This window comes from Micropterus salmoides, unplaced genomic scaffold (genome assembly GCF_014851395.1).
Source record: "Micropterus salmoides isolate LMB-PRFRI ecotype aquatic unplaced genomic scaffold, ASM1485139v1 Ms_hic_scaffold_1, whole genome shotgun sequence".
Taxonomy (NCBI): domain Eukaryota; kingdom Metazoa; phylum Chordata; class Actinopteri; order Centrarchiformes; family Centrarchidae; genus Micropterus; species Micropterus salmoides.
In genome coordinates, this window is record NW_024040040.1 from 50,559,805 (window position 1) to 50,575,360 (window position 15,556).

Sequence of the window (15,556 nt, forward strand, 5' to 3'; positions counted from 1 at the left end):
TTATTTGTTATACTTCTACTACATAAAACTGGTCAAATAAAAGTAAAGAGGGTATCTGCACATCTTGAAAATAACAAAGACATTTAAGTTTTAAAGAATAAACAAAAGGCCTTACAAGCTAAAAGTCCATTAATGCATCAATAATTATAAAGAGTACTTTAAGTATGCTTTGATGCTAGTACTTTTGTAGCCTACATTACATTAAGAGAGTACTACTGAGTACTGCCTTTATGAAACACCTCTTGTTGATATTAATTTGTGGGGAAAACAACAATAACAGTATTTATTCCTTGACAACAGGAAAGTGTCTGCGTGGTGAAGCTTCCCTTTAAAAACAGAGGCGCCGTGCGTTCATCAGCTGATCATCCTTTTTATTGTTTTTAATAGAAAGTCCAACTCTCACTGCAGGTACAAAAACAGAGAGCTGGCGTAGCAGCAGGGCTGAATGCGTCTCAGATTAAAGAGGAAGAAGAGGAGGAAGAAGAAGAAGATGGAGAAAGCAGTCCATAATTACAGAAAAAAAAACAAAAAACTTTCCTTTTACATTCCTTTATCCCAGAGCTGCACACCGATCAAGATCAACATATATTTATTTCATTTTATATATATATATAAAACAAAATGAAATCTCAGAGCAGTAAAAGTTTTATCCCTTTATGTTTAGCGGACCGGTTTTCACTCACAGCCTGAAGGGGTTCATGGTGAACTGATGCAGGAGAGAGGGAGCAGATATTTTACTTTTTAGCGCTTGCTGATTGTCTTCAGTTAAAACTCCAGGTGAGAGGACACACACACACACACACACACACACACAGGTGTTAAACCGAACCGTGTGGGATCAGGTCCAACACAGAGGGCTTTAACACCAGGTTGGAGGTCACATCTAACAGCTGAGTGATTCATTCTGAAGAGATCAGTTTAGATCTACCTGCATTTTGTGCTTTAGTTAATTAAAGGGACAGTTCACCTAAACTACAAAAAAAAAAAAACTCAGAGGTTTCTGATTATTTCTACAAAGTTTCCTGTAAATAAATGTTTCATTTGGTTTCAGTAATAATTAAAGTGTAAATACTATATCTAAAAATACTGATTTCAAAATGGCATTATCAGCTAAATGTACTGAAAGTACTCATTATGCAGAATAACTGTACTACTATAATTATCATTTTAATGTTATAGTTTGTCAAGGTGGAGTCAGTTTTATATACTTTATGTACTACTGTGTAGATTAGCAGTATAATACTGCATTGTATCATGTTTTCCTTAAATGTAAAACAACTGTACTTGGAGAAAAAGTACAATATTTCACGGAGATGTGGAGTAGAAATATAAAGCAGCATAAAAAAAAGACGTTTAAAAAGTTCAGTTTATTTCGTTTTCTGCCATTTTATACTTTTACTCCAGCACATCTCAGAGGGAAATATTGACTTCACAACATTCATCTAACAGCTGTAGTTACTGGTTATTTTTTAAGATTCAGAATTTACATTTGAAAAAATATATAATATGTTTAAATTGTTAAAGATTAAACCAGTAATTTCCAACCTTTTTGGTTCGTCTCTTCGTTGATATACTTTTACCCTCTAAACTTCTCACATGGTTTCATTTAAACAGTTTGATGCTCAAAAAAGGTAAAATTAACAAATATTTCACACAAAAAATTAAGAGATGTGCGATAAATGTGTAAGATATGTAGATCTTAGTAGAACTTAATAATCTCGCATCTCCTCTGAGTTATCTGGTGACTTAGACAGAAACAACTTGACTAAACTGTAGTTTATATAAACTCCACCTCGAGCAGCTACAACAATAAAATGTTACTTACACATTGATGGATCAGTGTTAATCTAATAGTGACATATTAAATTATATCAGTCCCAGGGGCGGCAGAATTACTGCACTTTTACAAGTACATGCTTCTGTATACTTCTGTTTACTTAAGTAGTATTTTGAATGCAAGACTTTTACTTTGTGTTATTGGTACTTTTACTTTAGTAAAAGGTCTGAATACCTTCTCCCAACGCTGATTAAAGTCAAGATGCCTGAACATTAAATCCTCTGTTAGGTGGAAAATATGTCTTTTTGTAATTTGGGTGAACTTCTCCACTGATGAACCTCCAAGATGGCGGGACACACGTACAGGTAGTTTCAACGCCTGAATACAACTGGAACACCTTTTTTTCTGCTACACTTTGAGTTATTGAGTCTTTTAAAGGGTTCTGCTGACAGAAGATCGTCTTCATCACGAGCATGAACACGTTAAAGACGAACAAGAGACTTTTGTAAAACTGCAGGTGGAAGAACTTCAAACGTCCGTGAAGATGAAATGGGTCGATCAGGTTCCCCCCCTTGCGTCCTGCTTCACCTCCCATCACTCGTCATCTGTCTGCTCGTTTCGTGTGCGTCTCTCTCTCTCTCTCTCCGGCCGGACATCTAAAAATGCATCGTCTTGATTCATAGAAACCTGAGTTTTTTTTTAATATATTTACAGTTCAGCTTCCTGTCTGCTGCTGCACAAACAGAGATGATCGTCCGGCTCATACAGAAGGTCAGAGGCTGATCAAGCGAAAGCAGGAAGCTCGCTTTCCCTCTCTCTGGCGCCTTTTTCTTTATCCAACTTTCTGCTTATTCGAAGTTAAATCGTCATTTTGTCCTCAGGGTCAGCAGGTAAACACAAACATCCTCCTGTTTGTGTTGTGGGGGGAAGAATAAAGAGGAACGAGGACGCCGCCGGCCTCAAACATGCCCCCTCGTTCTCGTGTGTTTGTTGTGCAGACGTCTCCTCGAGTTTAAGATGCTTTAACTTTGCTGACACGTCTTAAAGCTGCACAAGGTCTTAAAACACCAACACACACCAGACGTACTGTCGGACGGATGCTTTAGATTCACGCCGTTTTAGCCAGTGGTGAAAAGTACATACGTACTATAGTGAAGTACATTTTTATACCACTTTACTTTGGTAGCAAATATACTTTTTACTGCTCTACGTCAACGTCAGATTATTAAAACAACAAATACTTATGATGTATTTTTATAGATTAAGCTACCCAGCAGTATATAAAGTACATTAAAGTGATACTTACACAGGCATGCATTTATAATTAGAGTCCAGTAGAATCTATCACTCTGAAAGGGGTCACACTCTGCATATTGAGTACTTTTGAGAAGTATATTTTAATACTTTGGTACTTTTACTTGAGTAAACTTCCTCCACCACTGGTTTTTGCATAAATGAATTTCACTCTGCATAGTGAGTACTATTACTTGTGGTACTTTCAAGTATATTTTAATGCTAATACTAAGTTTGAATGCAGGATTTTATTTTTCTAGACTGTGGTATTGCTACTTGAGTACTTCTTCCACCACTGGTTTTTGCATAAAAGAAATTCAGCTCGCTCTAGGGGGAAAGTCCTGTAAGTACCAGATGAGACAGGAAAAGAATAAAAACCTCCAGAAGAATCCAACTTATTTCCTTGTGCAGCTTTAAAAATCTGCGTTGTTCTTGTTGCTTTAAGCGCTTCGGTTGTAATTTTCTACTTGTTCTAAGTTACATTTAATTTACTGTTACCCAGGTTTCCTCTCAAATTTGATTAAAATACATTTTATATATTCTGCGTTTTTCAAATCTCATGAAAAAAAGACCAAAACCAGCAGTGAATGAATCTCCTAACACGTCCTGTGTGTCTCTCACAGCCTGATGTCTCTTCTTCCTCTGAGCTCCTTTGTTGTTAAAAACTATTAAAACCCATCAGTGAGCCTCACTGCTGCACTGGGTCACATGTTCCTTCATCACCATGAACACACACACACTGTAGTTTATTCTGACTCAGCCCCACACACACCGTCCTGCTGCCCCCACATACTCACTAGAGCACCGCATGTGGATTCATCCGCCGCTGAAAATAATCCCCAACAAATGCACTGTTTCCTCCTGTTTGTTTGATTAAAAACTGAAGTGAGCAGCTGTTTTTAAGGATTCATATTTTCCGTAGGAACCAGTGGGCTTGGAGCTGAGACGAAAGGAAGTCAGAAGGTACTGCTGGTTTTGGTCTTATGGGGAATATTGCCAGTCTCCTCCTTTAAGTTTACGTCAAATCTGAGGGGACAAAAGTTTGGTTTCATTCCCAAAATGAATTTAAGTTTTGGACACAGGCTGCTGGATGCATGCTGAACTGTTGGACGTCTGCCGGCTGAGACTAACCAACGTTTCTTCTTTGTGTTTTGCACCTGAAAGGTAAAATACTGGATACTGGAAGTGTGAGATGCATAAAAATCACCTCTCCTGAGAGACTTTTCTTTATCCCAAAAAACATCAAGTTGAGTAAATGCTTCTGTTATCAGAGTTCTCCCTTCTTACGTCCTGATTTTTTTTCTAGCTCTGCAGGTAAATCTGGAAAAGCAAACAGCAACATTTTGAGGCCGAGGCTGGTCCGAACGCCAACCTGCCGCTAACGTTGACTCACACCTTCTGTCCTTTTCTGCGGACGGCGTCATCTCAGAGGCTACTTAAGGTTTAAATACAGGATCTACAGCTACACAGAACCAATACGACAGTATAACGTCAATGATCCTAGCTCTTTAAATGCATACATTAGATTACCATGTTCCTATGTTCAGATTTCCCCGTTCGAAAGTAAATAAATAGAGTACTTTTTATTTTCCTGATGCGTGCTCGGTCTACGGGTCCACGAGGCCACGCTGATTGTCCAAAGCAAAAAAAAAAAAAAAAACGCCACCAGAGGGTTCAGACTGTCAAACAGTGATGCTAAAGCTGAGAAATAACCAGCCACGAGATCCAATCACAAGAGTCCGTTAATTGCAGGACAGGGCGAGGGGGGGAGGGGGGCAGTGGGGTCTCCGTGTTCCTATTTGGCGTAAGCGGTTCCTGGGTCCATCAGTAGTCTGTCCCACCAGACCGGACCAGAGACAGAGAGGAAGGGTGAGGGTCCGGCGGATCGAGGTCAGAGTTGGGGGAGGGGGGTTAAAGGTCACAGAGCAGTGGAGGTGATCTTCTTCAGCCCCCTCCGCTGGGCCAGAGTGGAGCAGCCCACCGGCTCCAGGACCGGGGGGACGTTCCTGTTGAGAGCCGAGTAGGTGGCCGCCATCGCACCCTGCAGGGGGGACACAGAGAGTCACCGGCGTTTAGAAGACAAGAATCAAACACGTTTTAGAAAAACTCATCATGCCTCCATGGCATAATGATATATTCATTATATCTATTATATGTATATTTAGTAATATTAATATTCTGTTTTATTATTGACCTGCATGCTTATAAGCTTTTTTAAATCAAATTTTAATCAACATTTTAATCTCCGTAATTTATTATTGATTTCTAAAAATATTCTTTATTAGGGTGTCTTTAAATGTGCAAGTCCCTGTTAAATAAACCACTAAATAAATAACAATGAAATAATTTTATAATTCATTTTTTAGTATTTTTTTAAATTATTTATGGATTGAACTACTGATTGATACACGATATAAAATTTTGTTGCAGGCCTAGTATTGAACAGGCAGATCTCCTTTATGTTGAAATGTGAAAAATGAATATAAATCTCAGTCGAATGAAATGAAATTTTAAGTTATTTTTTAAAAACACTTCTCGCACAAGAGCAAATAAACGACTTAAAAAATATGAGCTAAAAATTATTTTATCTTTATGATAAAGTCGATATTTCACATTAATGTGTTGCTAATTGATATTAATGAGCAGTAATAGCAACACGTCTGCTGCTCTTGGAGGAAAAAAATATTTATACATAAAATATCTGAGTTTGGCATCATAATGTAATTCCACAAATGGGGGTTAAGAATAAAAACCCTTGAATGAATAAATACATTTGGGCTAATGATAAAAACACACCAACGCGTTCAGCAGAGTTACCTAAACTTATGAACATACAACAAAAACTATCTTTTTAAAATCTCTTTTCTGACAGTATGTTTCTGTTACCATTAAATGTAAATCACAAACTGTGATTTTATTATGACACTAAATAAACACAGAGATATTTAATGTATTTCAACACTGTTTTTATGTAGAAACTTTCAAAGCGCCGTCAGACTTGCATTTGCATACTAATCTGCATAAGTTGTGTAATTACTTTCAGCACCAGAAGACTTTTGATTCATTTCCTGGTAAAATTGTATTTGTTTTTGGACCAACTTTAGGGTTAGTGAGTTTAAAGGATTGAAAAAAAAAAAAAATTACTTTGTTTATCTCCAAAAATGTAAGACTCAAAACACAAAATGTCCGACGTGGATTCAAAGGGTTTTTTTTGGCTGAGATAGAAATCTGCAGCACAAACTCTTCTTCTTCTGCACGCTTTCATTATGAAAATGTTTTTTATTATTTTGTGAACGGGGGAGGTGTCGTTTCCATGACATGAAATGATCTGACACGTCAAAACGAGAGAGTTTGTTGTGCGCTTGTGTCACCTTGACGAGGTGCGGAGCGTCGTGTCTGTTGAGGGTGTATTTGGGCAGCTGGTCTCGGTGCGTCACCCAGGGGTGTCGGAGAACCTGACCCGCAGTCAGCCGCCGGTGGGGATCCACGTGGAGCATCTTGGACACCAGGTCCTGAGGGGGTCAGAGGTCACATGGATTAATGCAAAAATTATCCTCTGGGGGCCGTAAATATTGGAAGTCTTGAATGTACTTGTCAACATGAAGGACACATATGTTTTGATTAAAAGAAGAAAAAAGTATTCACATCCTTGACCAAAGTAAAAGTACCATTACCACACTTTAAAAATACTCTGTTGCAAGAAAAAGAACTGCGTTAAAAATGTTAATTAAGTTAAAGTATGTAAGTATAATCAGGAAAATCTACTTAAATTGTACTCTTATATATTCTATCATCAGATTATTGACCCTTATGCATTAATGTAAAAGCACGATGTTACTGCTGTCGTTGGTGAAGATATTTTTGTACCAGACTGCAGATAACGATTATGTTCATAATGGATTAATCAGCTGATTACTTTCTCCATTAATCGATTGATTGTTTGCAAAAATTAGACAACATTGAGAAATGCCGTCACAGTGCAGAGAGTGACACCTTCACAATGCCTGTTGTGGTCAAACATTATTAACATTAAAGTTACAAGGAAGAGCAGAAGCTGAAATCATGAAATGTTTTCACAATAAAAAACGCTAAAATTATCTAAATAGTTGCCAATTATATTCGTGTCAGTCGACTGATTGATTAACGGACTAATGGTTTGTATAGACTGTTTAATTTATAACAAAACAACACATTTTATAAGCTCTTTAAATGTTCAAAAATGTGTTCAAAAATATTAATTAGTGAAGTTAAAAGTACAGTATTTAGATGCAGCAGAGTAGAAGTAGAAAATGGTATGAAAAGAAAAGATGCAAGTACAAGTACCTCAAAGTTGGATGATTTTGGAAGGATTTTCTTTAGTAAAACTTCCAACCTCCTTCAGATTAAATGTCTACAGTCGATGTTTTAAGTGCACAGTTTTAATCTGCTGACCTGAGAGATGCAGTCACTGGTAACTTAAACACACGAGGGAAAAGAGAAAATGTCTCTATACTGTAAGAGCTAGTTCAGTTTTTACACTCCTTGTGTGTTTGTCGGGAGATACACCGATCAGCCATAACATTATGACCACCTGCTGGTCCCGATGTAGGTCTCCTCTTTGCCGCCAACACAGCAGTGACACCTTTCTATCAGAACCAGCATCCAGCTCTTTAGCAACTTGACCCACAGTAGCTCGTCTGTTGGAAAGGACCACACGGGCCTGCCTTCGCTCCCCACATGCATCAATGAGCCTTAGTCGCTGGTGTCCCCCTTTTGACAGGTGCCAGTGGTCATAATGTTATGGCTGATTCTTGTACAGTTGCTGTGGGTGTGTCAGAGTCCGCACCTTCGCCTCCACAGAGACGGAGTTCCAGTATCCTCCAGTGAGGGAGAACTTCCCGCTGCCGATACGAGCCAAAATCTCCTCCGGCGTGTCCTCCGGGCCGTTAGCGAAGGGAGTGAAACTGGAGAGGGATGAAGAGAACGAAGGACGGGAAAGAGAAAGTATTCATGGTCAGATACACAAGTGTTTTCAAAGTGTTACCCAGACTGTTCCAAGGACGTTCACACACTTTGATCCTAACAAATGAATCGCTTTTTTATTTAAACTATCCGAGGTGAGAAGGTAATATCTGATGTTAGTCCCCACCCTGTGAGCATTGTGTAGAGCAGGACTCCGAGACTCCAGATGTCACAGGCTGCATCGTAACCCTGCTTCTTCAACACCTGCCAGGAAGCACAGAAAAAAAAAACTCAGCTTCAGGAACAAACTGTGTGTCAGTTCATAAACATCTGAGTTAAAATGAGCTCTACCTTCAACATCTACAGCAGTAAAACACAATATAGACATTAATGTAGCAGGAATATTAATCCAGAAACATCAGACATGATAGTGAAACACTGATGGTGAGTACTTTTACTTTGATACTTTAAGTACATGTTGCTGACAATACGTACTTTTTTTCAGCTGACTAACACTGAGTAGACTTTGTACCTCAGGTGCAACAAAGTTGGCGGTGTAACACGGCGTCATGAGCAGACCGTTCTCGGCTCTCAGCTGTTTGGCGAAACCAAAATCACAGATCCTGATGGACTCGGCGTTCCCGCTCTCGTCCACGTAGAGGATGTTACTGGGCTTCAGGTCTCTGTGCACCACCTGAACAGGAAGCCAGGGGTTTAAGTTTAGAGACTTTAAAGCTGTACATTGACATATTTATGTAACTTCCACAGGTCTGGTTAACCTAAATCAAATTTTTTCTTATATTTTTATGCATTTACTGGATTTTATTTCACGACGCCGCCGATATGGACTTAAGTTATGCATTAAAAAAACTAAATTTTAGTGAACATAAAAACATCTAACACCAGATTCTGCTGCAGCTTTTCATTCCTCAATCCAATTCTTGCACAAAACATCCGTTTCCATCTTTTCTGCAATCCCTAAAAATCCTCCTTCACTTGGAAAAACACTTTATGATGTCAGTTTAAACCGTTAAAACCCCCTTTAGAGAGACATACCCCCTGGACATGCAGGTACTCCAGCGTCTTGGTGATGGTGTAGAGAACAGCGCTCGCTTCTCGCTCAGAGAAAAACTTCTGTCGGAGGATTTTGTCCAGCAGCTCGCCCCCTTTCATCAGCTCCGTCACCAAGTACACCGAGCGGCCGTCGTCGTACACCTACGACATGGAAATAACACAAACAGCGTTTTAATCACTCAATTGTTCCGTGAATTAATGTCAGTGTTGATTCAAACTAAGGGATCAGCTCCAGTTCCGCTCATTGTGCATATTTGTTCTGGTGATGTTAAATAAAATATGCAGTGTGAAGATTATGGCTCCAACAGGCACAGATGAGTCACCAAATTACAATAAACTCAGTCTGAAAAGCAGTGCATCGTTTGAAAATACCTTCCCCTCAGTCCTGGTAACGGTAAATTAAATGGCAACTATTTTAACAATCAATTAATCATTTAAGTAATTTTTAAAGCAAAAACATCAAAGATTCTCTGATGTTCTTCTTTTGAGTAATTTATAATCAACTTTTACTTATACATAATTTTTTCATACACTGAAATGTTGATCCGGAATCAGTTTCACCCATAATCAAGATGTTTTAACTCTTTTTACATCAAACTGCTCAAGATATCAGTGCCAAAAAAACAACAAGATATGGTTTAAAGTTAGAAATTCTGGAAATCGGACTAAACATTTCATGCCAATTGTCGATGCTCAATACTACAAAGACATTTCAGTCAGTACTCAAAAGGTAGTGAGGTTCAGTAACTACTGTATGAGAGCGATCAATGTGTGTGTAAAACTTCGACACAAAATTAACAACGATTTTGATAAACAATTAATCTTTTAAGCTTTTCTGTTTTGGACAACGTGTAGTTTTTAGTTGCAGCTGCAATAAAGATTTAAACCTTAATACATCAGCGGCATGTATGTGTAAAGATTTTGACAAAATAGAGTAAATTTTTGATACTCAATGCTACAGGAGGTCATTTCGGTTCGTGCTTTCTGTAAACTTGTATTGAATTACCATATCCAGGTTTCTAGAGCTGCAATAAATAATTACAAAAGTAAATAAATTAAATAATCAATAATCTACTTTTCTTTTTGATACAAAAAAATAATAATAAAGTATAAGTTTTGGACAAAACAAACAAACTGATGACGACATTTTGGGCTCAGAAAATGTCACTATTAACATTTAATAGGCTGAACAATTATTAGAAAAAACAGGGCTGCAACCATCACTATCAATTACTCGGTCAATTCTTTTCTCGATTAATCGATCAGTGATTCCCAAAGCTCAACATGTCGTCCTCAAATGTCTTGTTTTGTCCAAACCCAAAGAGATTTAGTTTACTGAGTAAAGAAACCAGAAATTATTTAAGAAGCTGGAATCAGAAGAACTGAAAACAGGTGGTGATTAATGTAACAGATGACAACTAATCGATTGATCATTGCAGTTCTAAATGTAAACAATCAATAGCTGCAGCTCTTGCCATTTGTGTAATATTTATTTAAGATAAATAAGCTTTATTGATCCCATGCAGGGAAGTGTCACAGCAGCAGAAAGGAGGAAGAAAACAGACGCAGCGTGTAGATAAGAGAACTGAACTAAAACTAGAATTCTTCATAATATGCAAACACTTTATTTACAAACTTTAGATAAAGAGATTTATCTCTAACAGCCTTTTTAAAAAAGGAAGTGAACAAAATAAAACGCAGATATAATCGTCTTCAGTTACTGGAAGTGATTCAAGCGAGGGATTTTTCACCAAACAGCAACATGATATTTTTAACTCTCATTACGAGTGAGTCACAGAAAAACTGGAGCCAAACTGAAAACACTTGCATCTAATCAGGAAAATAATCTTTTCAGCTAGACAGACAAACTCGCTAGATATTCAGGTCGACCGAGTGGAAAAGAAAATGAATAAAAAGGCGTCAGATTCATAATACGACTGACCACTTGTGAGCGTGTTTCCCTGAATCAGATCAGTTTTATGTGACTCACGTCTTTGAGGGTGATGATGTTGGGATGTTGACCGTATCTCAGCAGGATCTCCACCTCCTCCGTCGGGTCTCTCTTGGCCTTGCTGATGATCTGTAACAGCGACAAACAGCGTTTACAGTGAAGGAAAGCTGGACGTGGAGGTCGTGCTGCAGACTCTGTGGATGTTGTACCTTGACTGCGTACTCCATGCCGGTTCCTTTGTGAATGCAGCGCTTGCAGATGGAGTACGACCCGACGCCGATGTCCTCTTTGATCTCGTAGGCGTCTGAGAACTGGGATGTGCTTCTGTGCAGCTGCTACATGCAAAGACACAAACGTCAACACAAACATTACTAATAATAATAATAATAATTGATTAGGGGATCATCATCAGTGATATAAACTGGGGTCTTTTAACTTCAGACACCCTCGCTCAGGCGACACAGCCAGGGTTGATTAGCGGCACTACATCAGGATCATATCTGAGGCTTTTTCAGCAACCAAATACAAATCGAATTTCCAGAAATTCAGGAAAAGCAAATGCAAATTAATGTGCATTTCCATCCACTGGCAATATGCGAATATTAGAAATTGATCACAGGGAGACAAGCACACGACGTAACTAAAAGAGCTCCAGTCGAACCTCAAACGGTAGAAAAATAATGTGGAAAACATGATGTAAATATGACATCCCTGTGGGTGGTGATGGTGTATAGATAAGATGCTTGCCTTTGGTGTGGGAGACCTGGGTTCGATTCCCACTGTGAGACATCCACCATTGTGAGCAAGGCACTTAACCCCTCGTTGCTCCAGAGGCGTGCGACCTCTGACATATATAGCAATTGTAAGTCGCTTTGGACAAAAGCGTCAGCTAAATGAATCCCTGTTAAATTTGTGTGTTAACGTAAAAAATTCTGCTGAACTTTGTTATGGATGGTTCTCTTTCAGGAAGTGCCCTCATACTTCACTTACAACTCGAGCGGCATAATCGCAAAAATTTGCGTCTGGCGGCACAAATGGTGGCAATGATTCACCGCAAATGACAAAACGCAAAATTCGAGTACGCAAGCTCAGAGGTTATAATTAAAGTAAAGGGAGAAAGTTGATCTACCTGGTAAATTCAGAAAATATGTGTATGTTATGTGATTCCAGCTATTGTTGTACTTCACTATCAGTGTTGTGCAAGTTACTTCCAAAATGTAATACACTATAGATTACTAGGTACTGTCATTTGAGAATAATTAGTAATATTACAATATTACTGTCTCTGAATTGTAATACTTTACACTACTTTTGAGTTACTTTCACTGCTGTTTAATGGGCACATTATTCGGATAGTAAAAGTGCTGCGTAGGTGGGTTCTAGTGTGTGCAGAGTTATGTATTTCTTGTAGCCCAGGTGTTGCCTTTTAGGTTGATTGTCCAAACATTAAATAACTCTGCATGACTGGTCTAAGTTTTCATCCTTGGTTCAAACCTATAAAGACTGCATTTTCTGTTAAAGAGGATAAACCAACATGAAGACCAGAGAGCTGTCTAGGGGAGAAAAGCAAGCAATTGTCAAGCTGAGAAAAGAAGGAACATCGAACAGAGCTGTTGGACAAACATTGGGCATAGCAAGCACAACAATTTGGAAAGTCCTGAAAAAGAAAGAATGATGATGATGTAAGTGATGATGGTCGCAGCAGAATGAATTCAGAAGTGTACAGAAACATTTTGTCTGCCAATTTACTGAGATGCATTGACATTAATGGGGAGGAAGTTTATCATGCAGCAGGACAATGAGCCAAAGCACACTGCCAACAAAACAAAGGACTTCATCAGGGCGGGAAAGTGGAAGGTTTTAGACTGGCCAAGTCAATCACCTGACCTTAACCCAACAGAGCTGCATTTCACCTCCTTAAGAGGAGACTGAAGGGAGAAACACGCCGAAACAAACAAGAACTGAAAGAAGCTGCGGTAAAAGCCTGGAAAAGCATCACAAATGAAGAATGCAACAGTTTGGTGATGTCGATGGGTCGCAGGCTTGAGGCAGTTATTGGTTAGGGTTAAGCCACCAAATATTAAATGTTATTTACTTTAAGATTATTTGTTCCTTTACTTTTGCTCACCTAAGAATGCTGTGGTCTAATACAAACGGTGATATGTCCTGAGTTGTTTAACACATCTAGATGTGAATGACCGGAAATAACAGCTGAACTTCTGAACTCTTGTCTCATACTCATCTTTTGAAACCCAAATGTCTACAGTGAGCATCAAAAACAAAAGGAATTTGCTTTACCGTTCCGAGACTTTTGGAGGGAGCTGTATTACGGCGTTACAGCAAAAAGCAATACATTATTGTAATTGCCTTACTTTTGTAACGCATTACTGTCAACACTGTTTACTATCAGACAAGTTAGCATAGAATAGCCCTGATTGATATGAACTCCATTCAGAAAACAAGTATTTTAAAAGTTGTTTGCTTGTCATCTTGCAGACAAACCAGACAAAGCAATGAATTCACATGTTTAACAAATTTGCATCGTTATTTAGTTAGTTTGGTATCTTTCTGATCCATTTGTTACAATAAAATCATACAGCTGTAGATGTAATTACCGTTGCATGTGAACAGGTATAGACAACACTGATTGAAATCAAAAGAAGCACATTTCTTTATACTCCTCGGCACTTTAAGGTACACGTTGTTTATATTTAGTCTGTGATGGAGAAGGTGTTGGTTGCGTGAGCCCAAGATTAAGACCTCCTATTTAGGAACAATCCCTGATTGTAGTTTCTTAACTGAATTTGCCACGGACAGTCCGGTAAGAACTGGAGAAAGAAGTCCTCAAATGGTGCTTTATTAACTAGCACATACATTTAATGTGGGACACTCTGTAATAAACTTAGTTCGGATCAATATCTATGAACTGATGTGTGGTGATCTGCAACATAATAAAAGGCAGGAATAACATGCATTAATTATCGTACTAATTATGCACAAACAATTTATGCAGATACAAAAGGCTTCACTAAATGTTTTGTATGATGACTTGCGTTCTGCCCACTGAGGGTTCGCTCTATAGCTGAGATTATTTTTTACTCCGAGTGAAAGTGTGAATGTGCGTGTGTACCTGAACAATAGTGCTGGGTAGTGGTTGCGTTTCCTCTTCCGTTATGGCCACAAAACTGAAACCTCTGAACAGCTGGTGGGCGTTGGCGCTGGGAGGAACGCCAGGAGAGTCTGGGAACACACAGAGAAACAGTTGTTGATCCTTACTGCTCAACAAAATCTCATTTTATTCTCAGTGTAGCTCAGCTCAGCGGTGTGTGGAGGTGAGGTGGAGCGTACCTCTGGGTGTTTTAGCTGTGAACTCTGGATCAAAGTAGAAAGTGTCATCGGGTCGTCCTGCAGCCGGTTTGAAGGGAGGGTGGAGCTCTCTGCGGAACAGTTTCTACAGGGAAGAGGGGACGTTAGAAAACTCTAGCAGAGGCAGAGACGCACGGTCAGAGACAGTAAACCACAACTAATGAAGTGATAAAGTTTATCGAATAAAGACACTGACATTCCAGTCGATGGTGCTGAAGAAGTGATGCCTCTTGATCTCCTCCACACCGTCGGGTCCAGCTCCTACAAATAAACCTCAGCTGTCAGTGCAGTGTTGTGCAGGACAGACCAGCAGGGGGCAGTCTGTCCTGCAATCACAACATCACTGTTTGATCCCCTCAGTCAAACAGTGAGATGCTGTCAGAGCCCAAATATACAGTTTCATTTTGTAGTTTTTAACAAACAGGAGGACTATTGTTGTTGGGGACTATTTTCAGCAGTGGATTAATCTACATTTGGTGCTCTAGTGAGAGAGGTGGACTAAATACTTACACCCTTAACTTTAGTTAAAGTCCTGCAGTAAAAATACTGCTTAACAAGTAACTGATAAATTATTATACATTACATATTAGATTGTTAAAGCTGTTGCATCAATGTAAGAGCAGCTTTTTTCTGATGTAGCTGCTGCTTTAACTACTTTATATACTGTAGTTATAAAGTAGTTAAACTCCCAATCTAGGGGTCGGGCCCCTCTAAATGGTCACAAGATAAATCTGAGGATGATTGATGGCAGAGGAAAGAAAAAACTAAGTTCTGATACACAAATCTGTTTTCTCTAATATTTATTTTAAGTCTTTGTCTCTTCAGTGGACGTTTAAGTCACTGCTTCATTCTTGTTCTCTAGATCTGTTTCCACTGCACTTAGTCGCATTTTGCTTTGATCGATTCGTAAACGTTTCCTTCTTTTCTGCAATATTTTGAATTTTTACCCAAAATTTTCTGCGTTTCCATCCAGCTGTTTTATATGTGAAAATTGAAAATGTGCATAAAAACAGATGTGCAGACAGTTTCAGCCAGTGTGGACATTTCTACTGCAGCTGCGGACCCTATCTGGGCATGTATGTGCAATTATTTAGGCAACCTTTTTAGTCTGTCTGTGTGTTTTATTGTTTGTATATACTCGTTCTGAAAGTTGA

The 15,556-nt window shown here is 38.8% G+C and overlaps 1 protein-coding gene across 1 annotated transcript; it reads right to left on the bottom strand.

Moving 5' to 3' along the window:
* Positions 1-4,263: 4,263 nt before the first annotated feature.
* LOC119884830 (ribosomal protein S6 kinase alpha-3-like) lies at positions 4,264-15,291 on the bottom strand. The gene is made up of 12 exons (XM_038695157.1): positions 15,282-15,291; positions 14,599-14,663; positions 14,385-14,487; positions 14,167-14,276; positions 11,246-11,371; positions 11,076-11,165; positions 9,068-9,226; positions 8,544-8,705; positions 8,199-8,275; positions 7,896-8,013; positions 6,442-6,582; positions 4,264-5,111 (listed from the first exon to the last, which is right to left on the bottom strand). Exons 1-12 carry the CDS (start codon positions 15,289-15,291, stop codon positions 4,989-4,991), a joined length of 1,284 nt encoding a protein of 427 aa, XP_038551085.1. The 3' UTR covers positions 4,264-4,988.
* Between the last annotated feature and the right edge of the window lie 265 nt (positions 15,292-15,556).